We start from the raw sequence: 20277 nt of genomic DNA on the forward strand, positions 1-20277 counted from the left end.
AGAAAGCTTGCCAGTAGCGTCTCGTGGGTCGGTGGTTCTTTCCGGGGTTTCCCCGGGTTCTTCCTCCACCATTAATACTGGCCGCCATGTATAGCCTATCGCATGCTGAAAAATGGCGTTAAACCCTACAACAACAACAACTTTGGCCAAAACCCCAAAATTTCTGAAATGGCGGTTTCTGCACAACAATATTTAAAGTTGCCAATGAGCGTTTGCTAGCGACGTTGTACAAGGGATATTTTTGGGGATGCCTAATCTGTATACGTCTGCTGTCGCAGTCTGCACCAGCAGGCAATCCGTATCTGTGTAGAACAGGGAGGATTTATTTCCATGTTTTGTCGTGCTGTTATTATCGTAAAAGTCGTACAAATAAACTTGTTGAGGTCGAAAAGGGAGGATTTATTTCTTTATTTTGACTAGATGTGATTATAGTAAACATCGTACATACTGTACTTGCTCGGGTTGAGAACTACCATTCCAACATAGATAGGACAGTTTAGCTTGTGTCTTGGCTTTATGCTGTGCACAACCAACATGTTGTTGTCAAGATCTTTGTTGATTTAAATGCAAGGTCAGCGATCAGAAGGCGCACCTTGTCGGTTCACCTTCCGATCAAAATGTTGTTATGCAAAATATAACAATTTAATCAATTTTATAAACAAAATGAAATCAACATGATATTTGAATGATTCGTTTTCTCTCAGAAACAGAGTTGTAAAATTTATGTGAAATTCAATCGGTCGTTCTGTTATACTGATAGAACAAATTTCATCATATGATCGAGTGACTGATCGAACTCAAATTGCCGGCATGACAGCATCACCTAGTGCTTCCAGTCTTTTCCAAATCACTTCTTGGGTCATCAGTTTATTGGTTGCAGAATGCGTTCTATTTCCACTGTGCAGTCAGATATGGAGCTGTTTTCTTTTCTTTAAAAAATAAAACTATAGTAGACAACCTAACTATGTGTTAGGGATTTCTTCTCCTGTGATCAAACAAACTATGAGCATAAATGATGCAAATAATTGAAGACAGATAACTTACATATTCACACAATTTGTATTAGAAGTAATGCGTACAATTTGTAGGATACATGCTTCCTATTACATAAAATCAACTCAATCCGAACTCATTCATATAAGGAAATACTGTATGACATTCTTGCAATACAAGAATCATATAAAATGCACGATAATTTCTGGACTCAACAAAAAATTGAAGTATTAATTTTAAACGAATGAATCCAACAAATAATTGCAAGCTTTCATGAATGAACACATTCCACCCAATTGAGACGAACCTTGTGCTTTATTCGAGATTTGCATCTCCTGATGAAGTCGAATCTCTCCCTTCGTGGCCCTCACTTTCTGACATACGTCCCTTGGACAATGTAACGAGAAAAGTACGTTTAACTAGTTCTTGGAGCTATAATATGGCTTCCTCAGAAACTAAGACCGAATAATTTTACGAGGGGAATCTTTTTAAACCCTGAATTCAGTCTGGGAATACTCCACTCCTCGTTTAGCTTAACCAGTCAGGATTACTTCTTTAACCGCCAAAACTGTTATCACCACAATAGAAGTTGGAATAATCCTCTCAAGTTCGCCTTTATTAATAAATATTCTGGAAAATATCATTTCATGACACCTGTTTCAAATGGCCCACGACTTCCTAAAATTTCCCTGGATTGTCTCAAACTCGTAAAGTCTACCGTTATTTATCTTGCGTTAACATCGCACTCTATCTTTGTTCAATCACTATCGAATGGACCCTAATCAAAATTATTCAACTGATGTCTCAAACAGAGCAGACTCCATCCCTCGTAGTCAACAATTTATGGCGAGTTTATCACATACGTTAAAGGTAATGTTTACGTGTCACGCCGACCACGACAGAATGCACTGTAAAATTATTCTACAAAAATTGTTCTACAAAATTTTGCACTATTACAGGGTTCATGGTTTTTGAAGAAACGTTTTCTAACTATGGCATACCCCCACGTATTCCCTTCTCAGCAGACTGGTCCATATATTTGCCAGTCATCTTTAGAAACACATCCCAGATCATGCTGGGGGAGCTAAAGTAGTGTGCAGCATCTAGGCCATAATTTTTTAAGTGACATTCTTAGAAAGCATCAAACGCGTCAGCTAAGATGACATTATCTGTTTTGCAACATGAGTTGTGGCAGTATCCCAGGTTGTGACAATCCATATTCCTAACACTTCCAGCATGCTGGTAGTCGGTTTCAGAAATATCCGCGTTTGGAAACTTGCCAAGAAACGCTTCAGTGGGTGGAAGGTTGGTTTTGTTTAATTTGTTTCAACTGCTTATGTATTCATAGGGGTAAAATCCCTTTGTTTGGTAAGCAGGTCGACTCCATCCATACTTAGATATGTATTTAGTGGTAGCATGAAATGATTCCTTTGGTAATCTGGTGGCTACATGATCTTTTTGGCCTCGATTCAGAAACAGCAAGCTGTCCACAAACTGTACTTGGCCAATAAAGAATGTTATATACATTACATGTTTTGGGAAATAAACTCAATCTTTCCCAGGGATGCAGTATCAGCTGTCTAAAACAAAAGACGGCCACCGTATCCTCTCATGTTAAGGTACATGACTATACAATTTTCTTGTTTGGGTAAATGTGTAGCTGAAGTTTTCACTTTGTGTGGGCAGTGCTGTGTGGTTTTCCAGTTATGCGTGAATGAACTCGAGCTTTACTGTCGTCATCAAGTGTATTGTCGGAGATACATCAATTTGTTGCGCTTTAGAAAGTTTGGCTGATTGCTTTTCCGTGATCATTGGTATTGGATTTTCAAACATCTGATGAATTTCAAATTGTCGGCTTCCAACCTGCGCATGAATTCTGATACAATATCATAGATCACGGGATCCTTTGTAATGCCATCAGATCATACCACCAAGTAGCTAGATCGAGAAAGTATTATGTTTTGCAATTTTTTGTGTGCCTGCTCTGTTTGGATTGTCCGATGTGCCTTCTCGGGGATTCAAAGTTAATGTAGATGTATGCATGGAACCGCAATCTGATTCTGATAATTTTGAAACCTGAAGATGTTCTTTTCCGTGCTCTGGCGGTACTACATGCTCCTAATTTTAACTTTCAGTCTGCATTGTTGGCAGCAAGCAGTGGTTTACGGCTAAATACATAAAAGCACCCGCATATATGCTTTTAGTTTTACATTTATTGTGGGTTATAACCATGCAATCAATTTTTTTTAAAATCCACTCATAGTGGCGTATTTTTGCAACGCAGCTATGCAAGAGCAAATCTACTGTTTGGTCCTTTCTTTTTCCTTACGTGGAGAGGATATAGACAGACCTTGGTTTCAGGTGTAAATACTCACTATTATGTTGGAATTTCTCGTTTGATTTTTCCGATATCAGAAATTCTAAAGGGAAAGTGTAGTCGCTAAAATCCAGCTGACCCAAGTGCTCAGGGAAATCGCCGGTACAATACACACCGGAGGCGGCTGACTATAACACAGAAAGTAAGGCTCGCTTAATGCAGAATTCATATCGGTGTGGCAGGTTTACGACTGCATGTTGTGGAATATATGTTGGTGTGGCTATGTACTATTTCCATGAAAGGGTCGATATTATGACGAACCTAGTTCATCCAGATCCTTCTTTTACATAATCTTCTACGTGGAGGTGTATGGCAGCGCAGGATTCCACTTCAAGTTTATGAATACCGTTTGGGTGCAAAACCGTATACTCTCCTCTTTTGAAACAAGTTGTACCTTGAAACATGTCCTCTTCTGCGCCAGGGTCATATTCAGCCTTAGATCCTGGCATGGGCTTTTGCACCTTTGCTGAAGGAATGAAACTAAATGTAAACCATTTAACTCGGGAAGGTGTTTGAAAATAATGTCCAGATTGTTGAACTCTATTGCAGAAAGAAAGAACAAATTGTCACCACCAGCAGCAAGACTATCAGGCACGATGGCCCTGTTATATAACACTACTGCTCCATTGCGAAAGAACGCACGATAAATTCGGTCAGCCTTGTTCTGGAAGTTCTGGGCGCCATAGTGGGCCCAGTGGTAGCATCTGGATGCTCAACCAAACGCCGGGGAGCATGTACAGTCCTTTGCGACGTATCAGTGGTACGAAGCCGTGCGAAGTCACAGTGCAATCAGGCGAAACTGTTCGCCTTGGAGCGGGTACGGGTTTTTGCGTATTCTCAGAGGGACACCCACCTGGCTATATTAATCTCACAAGGAAACCGCGAGGTACGCTCTCTCGACTCCTGTAATTGGTGATCATGAGATTTCACAAGGTCACCCAAAACAGTGAAGCTTACCCAATGGTAGGAATGTCAACAGTGGACATTTTGCGCTAGCAAGTTTATTGAATTTCTCTGCATTGTTAATTTAAATTGAAATTTTTTAAACTATCGATTTATGTGAGATATATAATTTCAGCCCCTGAAAGTTTAGGCCATAAATATATTGAATTATACACTAAAACACTAACCCCATACAGGACTATCCAAATGGTGGCATAATGCGAACCAAACAAAATCTGTCGTTTCAATATATTCTAGTGGGGACATAGTGTTATCGTTGCACAGAAAAGCACAAAGAACATCCGGAAAAAAAGAGTTATATAAAATAGTGAACCCGCGCGCCAATACACATATAGCATTCACGTGCATAAAGGAACTACTTTCTATTGTAAACAAGCAATGGACGCAGACGCCAACACTTTTGATTTGTAAATAAATCATGTACATTCGCGTAAGAGGCGCTTTATGTTGTGGTTGTTTAAATTTGTTTCTGTATGAACTAAAACAAATGTTTCGTGGACTGCCATATACCACCTGCTTTGGCACATTCTGCGTTGATACAATGTTTCGGATTTAGGCTAGCTACAGTATACAACAGACGCAAGAACATGTCCTTTCAAATAACATACAAGTGACAAGTCATGTGCTGTCTTTTTTAGCTGGTGATAAGAATGCCAAAAAAAATATACTTACAGTTTTACATCCTGAATTTCCTCAAAATGTACTTTCTTAGTTCTGCAAATCCGAATTACATGAGCCATGTCATAGGTTCTCAATCTTGATTACACATTTCGAAATTGTACTTAATTTCGATGATAAGTTCAATTACATCCTCCTTACTGCACTCAAAATGAAATAAACATTAAATTCCGTAGCGTCATTTTGATAATTGCAATTGAAAGACTTCATATTTTTTCCACATTATGATTTCAAACATTCAATGACAAACAGAAACAGATCTGCAGATGTCAACACGCTTCTCCCTAGCTTCTTCAATCCCATGTATTTCATGTGGAATTGTCACATTCAAATCCAGTCCATAACGAAGAAATTTCGTAGAATCGAAACAAATACCAAAATCTATTCATTCCAGATCAAATGTAAAAGTTGTGGCAATGCACATTCATTCACAATATGACTCCAAATTTCAATTTTAACTAGACACGCCATTTTCTTTCGAAAGTTATGTCGAGCGCGCGACTAAGTTCAAATTTATCTGGGCGGAGTTATGTACGCAGTAATAATGTTGTTTTTGTGTAATGACGAATATGCGCTTGTGTATTTAGTTTGGAATACGGTATACATTCATATACGTTGTTTCTTGTAGTGTGATGATAGAGAGTGTCCTATGATATATATATATATATATATATATATATATATATATATATATATATATATATATATATATATATATATATATATTACCCCAATGACCCGTTCTGACATAGGACCCTCTCTATCATTATATATATGATAGAGAGGGTCCTATGTCAGAACGGGTCATTGGGGTAATCTAAGGTATTTTTGTCACTCTGTATGATTTTTTTCCTTTAGATTATTATTTTTTTCTTAACATCAAGCTCGCGTCGAGCACCTTTGTTTTGAACCACCAAGGTATGAACATTAAATAGTTAACGTATATTCGCATATTTAGTTGCAGAAAATAACTTTTTTATTGATCGATGTCTGCTGATGCAATCAAGCACTTGTAAACTGCTACGAGCTAAGCGCGAGGCAATGCCATGGCCTCAGTCGCATTTTCAAACAAAGAAAATGGGATATATCGGCCAACATGTTCAACTTGTAAAATTGACCTAACTGCTTGGCACATTTCTGTTACTTTTATCCGACTCGTATTAAGTAAATTATATTGTTACACTGGTACATTTTTGGAACGAAAAATATCAAGGATAGGATAGGTTACCATGATAAAATTCCTTCCGTTAGGCTAGCATTTCGAATTACGCGCGCTTAGCTCAAGAGCGTAAGATTTATCGTTCTTGACCAAAATTTTGTTTTAAAAAAATACCAAGTAATATAAATTGATTTCAATCACAAGTGAAATTCAAATGAATGTATGTTTAGACATATGTATACATATGCTGATTTACATAGATGTGAAAAAAAGAAAATGCATATTAAAGATTAAATTTTGAGAATTACAGACATGGTTGTAAATAGGTTGGGTCGGCATGACGTCACAAGCTTAGCGACCTACTTTCCGCCATATTGCGGAGGTGAAAACAATTGCTTAGTAACAGTACAGTAGCGTTAGTTATGTTCGATATGCAAACCATTTTAGTTTACCTGTATTTTGTTTATTATTTCTGTTTTCTGTTCAGAAGTGCTGCATAGGCTTCTGTAAAAGCAGGATATAAAACCACGAATGTGTCTGTTGAATATTGTTATAGACGTAATATATTTTAGGTTGATAAGGGTGGTAGTGGTGTGACGTTTTATCAATAAAGTACGGCGAAATCTCAGACAACATGAAATCACCTTATCGGTAATATAAATGAACACAAGGGGTGTAAGCGTGACCACAACCCTCCGCTCGATTCGACTTTTCTCACGCGTCTTTTGTCGCTTCAGAATCGCAAGAAGACTGAAAAACTACACATATAGATATACATTCAAAAGACAGTACCGTACGCATAACTCTCTTGATTTTCTAGAGGTTGCCACCTGGTAAGATTATCTGTTGTTTCTACTGATATTTTTTTCATAACAGAAAATAATAGTGGAGAAGAAAATATGATACTTATGTGAGAGATGTACTATTTATTATGATGATGATGATGAAAATGATTGAGAGAAGGGGAAGAAGAAAAAAAAAAACAATAGGAAAGGAGAATATATTACCGATAAGGTGATTTCATGTTGTCAGAGATTTACCGTACTTTATTGATAAAACGTCAGACTCCTACGGTACGTGTCACGTACATGTGTACACGACAATATACGCCAATTAGTGTCAAGGCAGTTTGAAGGCTGTTTGTTATATAGTTTGTGTATTGTACACTTTTCCTATATAAAATGAATATAAATGCAAGGTTCATAAGATCAGTTGGCCATTTTTGCAATGTCTTACGTTTACAAAGAGACGCTGAATAGCGATGCTAGTGCACGATATTTACAGAAACTTAAAAGTTGTGGAAATTAATGATTGTCCTTATAAATTTCCAGCAAATATTTGGGTAAATTACCCAACAAAATGGCCTGAAGTGACTTGGCCTGACTTTTGCAACTATCTTACAGATACACCTGGTAAGTTTGTTTTTTATCAAAATATTTTGTTGAAGTAATTGAACACCTTTTTCTCAAACCTATTTTTCTTTAATTAAACTATATCAAAATCTGAAATTTTCAGTCGGTATTGCTTGTGATCCTAATTATTTTTTTAAAGTTCTCATTAATTTATATTTTTCCATAATTATTATTCTTTATTTGTCCTATTAAACCTTGATTAATAAGTACTAAAAGTTGCGTATTTTTCAACCTATGTACATTTATCCACACTGCGTTTATAACAATAATTGCAAATCTTAGGCATATTTTTAAATTTTGCATAAACGTCACCCACACGTTTCTAAAGTCACTAGAACAATGGCGGTCGTTTTCACCTCGGCGGTCATAACTATGCACTGAAAATGCCCGGATTCCCGACCCAACATATAATCTATACAGGTATGTTTTCAGTGATAAATTATGTACATGATCTTTTTGTGAGTTATAAACACAGCACATATGAACGACATCTGTGATCAGCTATGCAGTTTAGTTACTAATTAATAAGATGGAAGAACGTGTTTACATTTGAAGTTGATGGGTCTAGGCTAGTCCTACCTGTAAGACCTCTATGCTGATGTATGTTGTGGGCATCAAGCACAAAAACATGTGTTATGTCTTACATTGTAGGACAAGGCCTGCATGGTCAGTTCTGTGTTTGGGGATCCACGTGTTCAAGAGAATCATGCAGAATATTTAACCAAAAATTTGCAAATCATTTTGCAAGCCCTATATTTATTTCTTTGCTAAATTCTAAATTGATAGTTGTGTACATGGTCTTTATAATTACTGAATAAAGTTGATGCTGCAAAATGATAATTGTGGAGAGCATAAGCTTAACAACAGATTTTAAGTAGACTCGAAATCAACCTCTTTTTAAGTTTGTTTACAAATATCAAAACATTATGAGGTATGAAAATAAAGAAAAAGAGTTTAGAGATTGAGCATAAGTCAGGTGATCCTACATAATGCATACATTACCAAATCAACAAGTACTATTACTTAATTTGCATGTGTCAGATTGTCAGGAATTATGATCCCATATCAGGTGCTTAACTTTGATTTTTTGAGAAAATTATTTTGACTCATTTTACTTGAAATAAGAGTATAGTTCATGTCACACTGGCAATAAAACAATGTATAAATGACTTTACTATTTAGAGAAAAGGATCATATATTTTAAGCATAATGTGCATGTTTTGATACGAATTAAATATTTGCCTTGCTACAGAGCATGACTAATATGCATGGAATCACAAGTATCATACTTTTATAGAGTCTAGGACTCAATTGTACCTGACAAAGCTTCTTGAAGACTGATGATGAACTTTGGAGATGATTCCTATTGTCATTTGAAAGACATTACAGAAGACCGTAGAAGTTGAAGCATGATTTACATATTTGATATGTTAAAAATCCAAATCACATACACACACTTAGTTGTACCTATAATCAGTATTTACAGTGGATTCTTTTTTCACTGATGTGTCCACTCTGTTGATCATTCAACTGGGTTTTTTATTTTCTTTTCTTAGGTACACCATTGTCTTCTTTGACGCCAAAACCATCTATATTGAATGAACACTTTACAGACAAGATTATTGAAACAAGGAGGCCAGGGAGTAAAAAATTACAGGATTCCAGTGACAGTAAGTTTTATTTCATTTCAAATAAATTGTACAAAGAGCAACTATTTCATTTCAAAACTTTTTCCATTGTTAGACCCATGTTCACTCTACAGATCTTTACAAGGAGGTAATAGGAATAAGTCTGATCTTTCAAAACAGATGTTTATGGTATCATAAATCTCTTACAGATTTCCAGCTCAGCGTTCTAATAAAATTGGATGCAATAATTAAAAATCAGCAGGAGCAGCTGGCCCTCCTTAGGAAAATTATATTTACTACACAAGGCCCAGACACAGAATATACAGACGAAATTATTGCAACTCCACCTGATTCAGTGGAGGAACTAGAGGGTCTTTGCCAGAGGTTGGAGGAGAATCCCAGACTCTCCAAGAAAATGGTAATTTGGGGCCTCATTTTCTCATATCAAACTGTTATCGTGTCTATAACCTTTATTTGCTGTTGTGAACCTCAATATGCATTGTACAAGTGCTGGGGTGCCTGCAGAATTATTTTTGTGGGGGTGGGGTGGATAAGATGTAGTGGTCAGCTATTAAATTTTATGGATGTAGGTCAAAACATGTATAGAGATGAACATTTACAGGTGTTTTACTACGTATACACCATTACATATTTTTTGGCTATTTTAATTCAGCCTTAGAGTGAATGTCATTTATGAAGTTAAATGATTCACGGTGGTTAATTTGTTTTATAATTGCTGTTAGTGCATTGTGTTGCATACTTGGTGTTGGCAAATTGTTTCAAGTTAGAGCAAACAAATTTGCATGCAAAATCATGGCAAAAAAACTATATTAATGCATATTTTGTCACATTATTATTATTATTTTTATTATTATTATTATTATTTTCAGATATACTACATGAGCTCCTTAAGCGGGTGTAATATGAGGGATAGTGTCTGCAGGATGATGAAACAACTAGGAACAAAAAGACTCTGGTCAGAGTATAGTCTAAAGGGACATAAAGGGAAAAAAGCATTTCAAGACCTTGTGATATACCGAGTTTTGACAAGTAAGTATGACTTGATTTTAATTGTCTATATTTTTTAAATGACTTGCCAGAGATTTTTCCATGAATGGATAAAGTACCAGTACTACATGTTTCTTCACGCATACTGCAATTACATCTATATGAAAGAACCTGAGACCACATTTCAAAGTACATATTTTATAACTACTCCATTGATTATTGCTGGCATTTAGAAAACTGCAATGCATTCTTTGTTGTGAAACTTATTTTAAAATATTGTGTTACTCTTGCAGAAGCTTGCTTGAAAAATAATGGCAAAGCGAAAGAAATTGAAATTGAAGAGGCCATATCAGAGACCCTCAAATATGCACCCAACCAACGCGGAGGGATAAAATACAAGGTTAGCCATTTGACTCTTATTTCATCAATATTGGATTCAGTTTTTTAAAGCATTGTGGATGCATTTCTAAATTGCAAACAAAATCAGCTTATCATAGTTTCCAGGACTATTAAAGCTTGAGTACAGCTAACTACAATTTTCATCCATCTTGTCTGATAGGACAAGTGCTTCCACTTGGAATTTTTATTCACATACAATGTTTGGACAAAATAAATTCATCTTTGCGCAAATTGATTTCACCATCCACTTGCCTGAAATGACACATAAGTACAAAGTTATCTTGTAACTTGGCTTAACAATATTAAGGGAAGCACAAGTACAGTGAAGAAAGTTTCATAAAGTTTAATAATGCTAGTTAATGTGACTTCTGCATATATAAGCAGTGCTGAGATGATATGTGACTTTTAAATTATTTTTTAATTTGCAGGTGCCTGAGCAGAAGAAGAAAGAGATACTATTTAGAGTGGAGGAGGAGACTAATTCTGAGTCCTAATCTTAATTAAATCTAGAAAATAAACAAAAAGTGATCTTAAAACAGGGATGGTCCTGGCTTTCAAAAAGCTGTCGCCAAAATAATCGCCAACCTCAATATTTTGTCGCCAATTTTCAAAAAGTGTCGCCAAAAAAAGTAGTGTACATTTTTCCAAGTGTTAATTTAGTCTATTAATATAACAGGCAATGAAAATTACAAAAGATGGATTAGTTAATACTTTAATTACAACAAGCATTAACAAAATGTTACAAAGTGTTACCTGAAGATCCGTCGCGATTTTAGGGCTGCCCACTTGATGAATGCAGTTTCAAAGTCTAATTTTTCACATCTGTACATGCTGATTCTCATTAAATTCTCGAGAGATGAGATGCAGAGCTTATTTCTGATGTCAGTTTTTATGAGGTTCATCTTACTGAATCCACGTTCACAGTCCTCAGTGCTGACAGGTGACACCAGTAGTCTCTCAGCAGCCCCCCCCCCCCCCCCCCCCATGGCTAGCTTCACAAAGCTTGTAGCTTCCTAAATCCCAAGAATGATCACTGAATGCTGTATAAATTTTCTCGACAAGAAAAATAGGATCTCCATTCCCACGAATGAAACTTACACGAGTCAACACCTGGCAATATTGGACCGTATATATAAGCGTAAATTCACACCCAATTTAGGGATTCTTTCACTCCTGTATTTTGAGAAATAAATAATTATTATTAATTATGCAAAACTGGTTTGTTTTTTTTTTGTTTTTTTTGCTATTTCTTGTTGCGGAGTTTAAGTCTCTGCAGCCGTAACACGGGACTGATGACAAAAGAAAAAGATCAATGAGTAAAATGCTGCACTAGCGACAGATGTAATTGTGATTGAGATTTTTTCCATTTGCTTTGTATTTATACACAGTAGTCGGTACTTCAAAGGTTATCAGTTTTCTATGAAGGTTCAGCAAAACTATTGTATTGGTATATGTATAAAAAAAAACAACAGAATGATTAGCCATACAATTAATTATATCTGTTCTATTCGCGTCTTCAAGGAGATCCACCAGGTGTCGTGGAGACACCCACGTTCACGCCACTGGCACCAGCTAGACCTCGTCATCACCAGGCGTGCAGAACTGGCTAGTGTCCTCCTTACCCGCAGCTACCACAGTGCCGATTGTGACACGGACCATTCCCTGGTGGCCAGCAAGGTGCGAATATTACCCAAGAAGCTGCACCACGCCAAGAAGAAGGGTCACCCACGTATCAACACCTACTGTGCAAGCAACCCAGAGAAAACACAGCAGTTCATCAGCAAACTGAAGGAAGCCCTCACCAAAGTGACACCTGATGACACCATTGATTCCAAGTGGTCCCATATCCGTGACTCTGTGTACAAATCAGCCATCACAGCTTACGGGAAGAGGGAGCGAAAGAATGTCGACTGGTATGAGGCAAACTGGGAGGAGATGGAGCCCGTGACTGAGGCAAAGAGGAAAGCCCTTCTGGCATACAAGGCTGCACCTAGCCCCAGAACACTACAAGCCCTCAGGATTGCAAGGAATAACGCCCAGAAGACCGCCCGCCGCTGTGCCAACACCTACTGGCTGAACCTTTGCAACAGTATACAGACAGCTGCTGACACCGGGGATACAAGAGGAATGTATGAGGGTATCAAAAAAGCGACAGGCCCCCCCAGCTACAAGACCGCCCCCCTCAAGTCCAAGACGGGCGAAGTCATCACAGACCAGGGGAAACAACTGCAGCGATGGGTTGAGCACTATCTTGAGCTATATGCAACCCAAAACAATGTCACTGGAACTGCCCTGGACGCCATTCCAGACCTGCCTGTCATGGAGGAGCTAGACACACAGCCCACCCTGGAAGAGCTCGGAAAAGCCATCGATTGCCTTGCCTGTGGGAAGGCTCCTGGAAGCGACGGCATTCCGCCTGAAGTCCTCAAGAGCGGAAAACCAGCACTGCTCCAGCCCCTACACACACTCCTCTGCCTTTGCTGGGAACAGGGATACATCCCACAGGACATGCGTGATGCCAACATCGTCACTTTGTACAAAAACAAAGGAGACCGTAGCGACTGCAACAACTATCGGGGCATCTCCCTCCTCAGCATCGTCGGAAAGGCCTTCGCCCGTGTTGCCTTGGCACGCTTGCAGATCCTAGCCTCCCGCGTCTACCCAGAATCCCAGTGTGGATTTCGAGCCGGCAGGTCAACTGTAGACATGATCTTCTCACTACGTCAGCTGCAGGAGAAGTGTCGCGAGCAGCAGATGCCCCTCTACATTGCCTTCATAGACCTGACGAAGGCGTTTGACATGGTTAGTCGGAGTGGACTCTTCAGACTCCTGCAGAAGATCGGCTGCCCCCCACGTCTGCTTGCTGTCATTATGTCGTTCCACGAGAACATGCACAGCACAGTGTGCTTCAATGGCGCAACATCTGAAGCATTCCCAGTCGTTAGCGGAGTCAAACAAGGCTGTGTCCTTGCACCGACGCTCTTTGCCATCTTCTTCTCCATGCTTCTCCAGTACGCATTCAAGGACTGCAGCGAGGGAGTGTACATCCATACCAGGGCTGACGGCAAGCTGTTCAACATCGCCCGTCTCCGTGCTAAGACTAAAGTCACAGAGGTACTCATCCGTGAATTGCTCTTTGCCGACGATGCAGCCTTGACATCACACACGGAAGATGGACTCCAGCAGCTGGTATGCTGCCTCTCCCATGCATGTAAGGAATTTGGACTGACCATCAGTTTGAAGAAAACAAATGTCATGGCACAGGACACAGACTCCCCTCCCTCTGTCTCCATCGATGGGTACAATTTGGAAGTTGTCGAGAACTTCACATACCTCGGGTCTAACATCTCCAGCTCACTCTCCATTGATTCTGAGGTGGGCGGCAGGATTGCCAAGGCAGCAGCAGTGATAGCCAGACTTAACCAGAGGGTCTGGAACAACCCCAACCTCACAGAGAAGACCAAACTGCGTGTCTACCAAGCGTGCGTGCTCAGCTCACTTCTCTACAGCAGCGAAACATGGACCACCTATGCAAGACACGAGAGGAAACTCAACAGCTTCCACCTGAGATGTCTGCGGCGCATTCTGCACATCCAGTGGCAGGACAAAGTACCCAACACAGAGGTTCTAGAACGCGCCAACATGAACAGCATGTTCTCCATACTCAGCGAGAGGCGCCTTCGCTGGCTCGGCCATGTCAAGAGAATGGACCCAGGTCGCATTCCCAAGGACCTGTTATATGGGGAGTTAGCAGAAGGTGCACGACCAACTGGACGACCACATCTGCGCTACAAAGATGTTTGCAAGAAGGATATGAAGACAGCAAACATCAATGTCAACGACTGGGAGAGCTGTGCAAACAACCGTTCCAGCTGGCGTCTAGCTGTCAGGCAGGGAGTTCAAAACGCAGAGGAAAAGAGAAGAATAAAGCAAGCTGAAAAGAGAGCTAAAAAGAAGGATAAGCAAAAGCGTACTTTGGAGCTATGCCATCGTCTCTCGTAGACGGACGGATGCCAAGATTCGCGTCTTCAGAAGTCGGTCAGTTGTAGGTATAGTGCGGTAGCATGATTGACTGTATCGCAACATACAGTACTCAGCCCAGATGTCAGCATAGGCAGATTATGATGTAACAATGCACTGTAAATATAGGGTTGTCAATAAGAACAAAGGCTCGTTTGTGTAACAGATTGATTATAATGCATTGCTTAGTCAAGTTTATGGCTTCCTTTCGTTCTGGCTTTAAATTTATTCAGTCCAAATCCATGATTGTATGTACAAATTAAATAACCAAAAAGTATGTCGCCAAAAAAATCGCCAGATGGGATATTTTTGTTGCCAATAAGGAAAAAAAATCGCAATTTGCGACATTGGCGAAGCCCAGGACGATCCCTGTTAAAATATATGTTGTATTGTTTCCTTTTTCCTTTTTGTCTTTTAAAAACAAATGTTTGAACCTTCAGTCTGCAAATTCAGGGGATTCCTTATCAGGCAAAAGCAGTATGGTTTACCCATCTACTTTTACTTTACACCCTGCTACCTAAAATTTTTTTTTTTATCCCCATTGGAGTAGATCTCCCCAAACCCCTGCTTACTTTGTGAACTCACATGTCCCATTTACATCTAATGGAAGGCCTGCTGTAAAGTCTGTTAGGAAAACTACCCAGCAAGAGGATTTCATACAATGAACAGAAAGCAGTGTTTGCATATAAACCGTGTTAGAACACCTGCACTGAAACTGATTGCAAACTTCAGAATGGACGTTTGAATTTTTATTAAATTAGTATCATTACTATTTTGTCTAAGATTCTTTTTAAATGTATGAAATGATAAATAAAAATTCTGTACTGTGAAGAGTGCATTATTATATGTGCAACTTTGAACTGATATGTGAGAGTTGTCACGCATCAATGAATGCAGAGTGCTATTCCTATTAGTATTATTATTATGGTCAAATGACTGGTGATGTTTGGTTTGTCATGAATGAAAATGGTCCAGAACTGACACCTAATACTGTCACAGTGGCAGTCTTGACATTCCTGCTATCGCAACTCCTAGCTGGATGGTAATGTTGACATTTTTGTAATGTTGTCGATTTTTGGACATTCTTGCCAAAAGTGCGAAACGTGTTTCAGAAACACAAGCCGGTTTCATCAGATTTCCATATAGGATTTGAATATTGTATTGTAGGAAGGTTATTTAATAACGTTAGACAACAACGTTGTAGCAACGTTCCCACTTGTTCACCAAAACACTGACAACGTTGCTGCATCGTTGTAGCAACGTGGAATTGTTTGCTGTGTAGGTAGAATAAAAAAATGAGCATATAATAAAAAGGTTACTGTATTTGTATGGGAAAATATGAACTCGTTTTGTCAGATGGACATACTACACTCCAAAGGTCATGCAGTAATTACATCCGAAAAACGTATTCATATTTTCCCATACAAATGCAGTAACCTATAAATATGCGCTTGTGTATTTAGTTTGGAATACGGCATACATTCATTTAAGTTGTTTCTTGTAGTGTATGTTACTTATATAATTAAGCATTAGGTAGAATTAAAAAATGAGCATATAATAAAAAGGTTACACCATTTGTATGGAAAAATATGAACTCGTTTTGTCGGATGGATATACTTACACTCCCAAGGTCGTGCAGTATTCCATCAAAATAACTAGATTATTTTTTTCCATACAAATGCAGTAACCTATAATTCTTCAGTTATTTCCAGTTTTTATAATACTTGTTATGCAATATAACAGCGCCCCGTTCTTAGCAATATGACAACAAAATGGACACACATATCAGCACAGTTAAAGTATATTGCTTGCTATCGTTAATTACATCAGTTTACATTCAAGCTTGTGAACTTAGGAAACATCAAAAATGGCGTTAAACCCCACAACAACAACAACAACAACAAATCTTTCTTCTGAACTTGCTACTATTATTCTATTAATAAAAGTATTCATTCCTCAGGGCTATAAGTTTCGACCTGGTCAGCAAGGAGGGCCTATTTGAACTTCTCAGTAAGATCGGTTGCCCCGCAAAACTCCGCTGCATGATAATCTCTTTCCATGCCGATATGAAGGGAACAGTCCTGTACGACGGAGTCTCATCAGACTCCTTCCCAATCAACAGCGGCGTAATAAAGAGTTGCGTGCTGAAGCCGGTCATTTTCTGGATTTTCTTCTCACTGCTCCTATCCTACGTATTCGACTCGTCAAATGATGGCATATATCTGCACACCAGGTCCAACGGGAGGCTGTTCAACCTGGCACGACTGCTCACGAAGACCAAAGTGAGGTTGGTACTCCTCAGGGACATGCTCTTTGCGGATGACGCGGCTCTTGCGACCCATGTCGAGTATGCCCTCCAGAGACTGGGAGACCGTTCCGCTGATGCCTGCAATCTTTTCATCCTGAAAAAGATAAGCGTCAGCGTGCAAGATACAACCACTTCCCCTTCCATCAAAATAGACGGTGTCACCTGGAAGCAGTCAACAACATTACTAACCTGGGGTCAACCATCAGCAACACTCTCTCGCTCGATGTGGAGTCGGAAAGACGGCTTGGAAACACAAACACCGTCATGGCACGACTAGCAAAGAGGATGTTGGAAAACAACGCGCCAACAGAGCACACCAAGATTCAAGTCTACTAGGCCTGCGTTCTAGGCAGCATCATATATGGAAGTGAGACCTGGAGCACCTACATAAGGAATGAGTGACGGCTCAACTACTTCCATATACGGTGCCTAAAGCGCATCCTGAACATCAGCTGTCAAGACCGCGTCCCACAAAGCGAGATCCTGCAGCGTGCAAGTACCCTCAGCATGTACTCCCTGCTGAACAAACACCGCCTTCGATGGCTGAGACACGTCCGATGTATGGAGGATGGGAGGCTGCCAAAGGACATCCTATATGGAGAGCTCTCCACTGGCACCAGACGAGTCGGCCACCCCTCACTCCGTTTCAGGGATGTGTGCGAGGGACATAAAGACCTGCAGCATTTCACACAACGGCTGAGAAGTGCATGCCAAGGACCGAGGACCCTGGAGACTGACGGTAATCAAGAGCATAGCAGTCGCTGATGTGATGAGAGGCCAGCTGGCGGCAGATAAACGTGAGAGAAAGAAGAGCGCGGCAGCAACCTCAGCAACTCAGACTTCCCAGTATGTCTCCACCAACAGCAATATTGACTGTCTTTCGCGCATAGGCCTGCACAGCTACAGCAGACGATGCCAAAACTAGAGACATACGACACTCCAAGAGCGCTATTTGCATGGTCTCTTGAGACATGAGCCGCCAATGATGATGATTGAACTGAAAATGAAATAAACATTATATTTCATAGCGTCTTTTTGATAATTATGATTGTAAGACTTCACCTTTTGCCCACATTATGATTCAAAACATTTAGTGACAAAACATAAAAACTTGCCGACGTCAACAATCTGCTCCCTTGATGTTGAGATTAGATGTACTTTATGTAGAACAGCCACAGATAAATCCAGTCATAACCACGAAATTTAGTTGAATCGACAAAAAATCCAAAATCTATTAATTCCAGACTAAATGGAAAAGTTGTTGCAATGCCCATTCATTCACAATATGACTGTAAATTTCAATTTTTAAGTAGATCAAAATGCCATTTTCTTTTGAAAGTGATGTCTAAGTTCAAATTTATCTGGGCGGAGTTATGTACGCATTCATAATGTCGTGTACTGATGAATCTGTGCTTACGTATTTAGTTTGGAATACGGTATAAAGTTGGTTACTTTGTTTCTGGAATTGTAATTTTGTTTATATAATTACGCCTTAGGTAGAAGAAGAAAATGAGCCTTTAATAAAAAGGTTACCGCATTTGTATGAGAAAATTTTAACTCGTTTTGTCGGATGGATATACTGCACCCCCAAGGTCGTGCAGCATTTCCATCCGAAAAACTCGTTCATATTTTCCCATACAGATTCAGTAACCTATACTTACAGTGACTGTCGGTAGTAATGTATCAATATATTTTTTAATCAGGAATATTATGTAAAAACAACAAATTTAATAACATGATTTCAACATTAGATTCATAATCCTTATATGCCCTAGTTCTAGTAAGTCCATAAAATAATTCCGAATTATGTTAAATAAATACTATATTACATGGCATTTATAAGTAGCCCCAAACCCCGTAAACTTGAACTGTATGTTCCATATCTTAAAAAAAACACCTATGAACTGAAGGGATGACAGGGATCAGTAACTCGTCTTTGCACTACTGATCTAAGAACTCACACTGAAACAAAATTCACAAGTTTGACAATACACCCATATGCCCCCCCCCCCCCAAGTTAGATAACAATTTTTTTTATTATCTACGAGCGTAAGTCGTATAACCAGTTCTGGTTGAATTGTTCAAGTTGTAAAATAGATCATTTTTATTCATTGTGCTAAGCTCTATTTTTATGATTAAAAAGTAAAAAAAAGTGATTGGAACTGTATATATGGTTTGAACGGGATCTGATCCCTTAATTAAAGTTGTAAATGTAAAGGAAGTCAACGATTTTATTGCTGTTGCTGTTGTTGTCGTTATTGTTATGTAGTGATTTTCCCATGCATCGTAAGTCGGCCGTTTTAATAGATATCCCCGTATTAAGAATGAGATGGTCCAGTTAGGAATAGACTCTTCGGGTAACGTGAGAGGTCACATATGACCAGTGTATAATAGAGGCCGAATGTGTGTTTAGTCGGGATTCTGATGCGTATGGTACTGAGGGAAAGAAGGTTAGAGAAAAGAGAGAAAGCCAATAAAATTGTGAGGCAACTATTTTATTAAGTATTCTAGAGTTAGAGTATTATGTTTGCATATAGGTTATTAAAATGTTACGCATGGTGACATCACAAAACAAAAAAATCTTTAAATGCCGTCGTGATATGTGTCACTATACCCCTACTTAGAGGATGTCAACATCGTAGTTAAGTGAGTGGTGCTGTTATGTGGCCTAACAAGTGGTATAAACACTTAAAATAGCTTTAAAACAAACAACTTTCTTTTCAAATTTTTTTTTTTTGGGGGGGGGGCAGTGGGAAAGGGATTGCTTTGTGCTGTTTTGTGCCCCAATAACACTATATTCCCAGAAGAAGATTCTGAATCGGTGCATTTCTAAAACAAACAGTACCTAACTACGATGTCGTAGCCTAAACGTGGTTGAGGTTACGATCTGATATCGAACACCTTACAATGAAGCAGATCAAACTTTATCAAAGATAAAAAGATGACTGTAGTTAAAATCTACTACATAAGAAGAGTTATGTTTTTCAGGAAGTTTTTGCTAATAATAAAGTTATTAAGTACATATCAGGTAAAGTATATTGGAATGTTTACGCTAATCATATCTCGTCGACCACGAGATTCTCGCGGTAAGACTTTAAAATAAAAAATAAAACGCTTGCTGGTATCACGGTACCAATTGTTTTTCCATATACCTCAATGCTAATGTTTTGTGAAATAAATATACTTTCTGTCCTACTTGGGCATGCATGTCACACACTGTCATATAGAACAATGCTAGATTGTCAATTTGACAATGACATAACCAGGTACTCCATTGCATTTAAGAGAGATAACTCTACTGGAACTAGACAGGGGTAAGAGTTATCTAGTCA

General features: G+C 38.9%; 1 protein-coding gene across 1 annotated transcript; it reads left to right on the forward strand.

Moving 5' to 3' along the window:
- Window positions 1-6482: 6482 nt before the first annotated feature.
- Window positions 6483-11153, forward strand: LOC149807056 (uncharacterized). The gene is made up of 7 exons (XM_089951172.1): window positions 6483-6552; window positions 7502-7582; window positions 9139-9252; window positions 9420-9628; window positions 10101-10260; window positions 10512-10618; window positions 11046-11153. The coding sequence occupies exons 1-7, from the start codon at window positions 6483-6485 to the stop codon at window positions 11109-11111; spliced, it is 807 nt and encodes a 268-aa protein (XP_089807298.1). The 3' UTR covers window positions 11112-11153.
- Window positions 11154-20277: the final 9124 nt, after the last annotated feature.

Source organism: Sinohyriopsis cumingii, chromosome 1, assembly GCF_028554795.1.
Source record: "Sinohyriopsis cumingii isolate HCF-2022 chromosome 1, ASM2855479v2, whole genome shotgun sequence".
NCBI lineage: Eukaryota > Metazoa > Mollusca > Bivalvia > Unionida > Unionidae > Sinohyriopsis > Sinohyriopsis cumingii.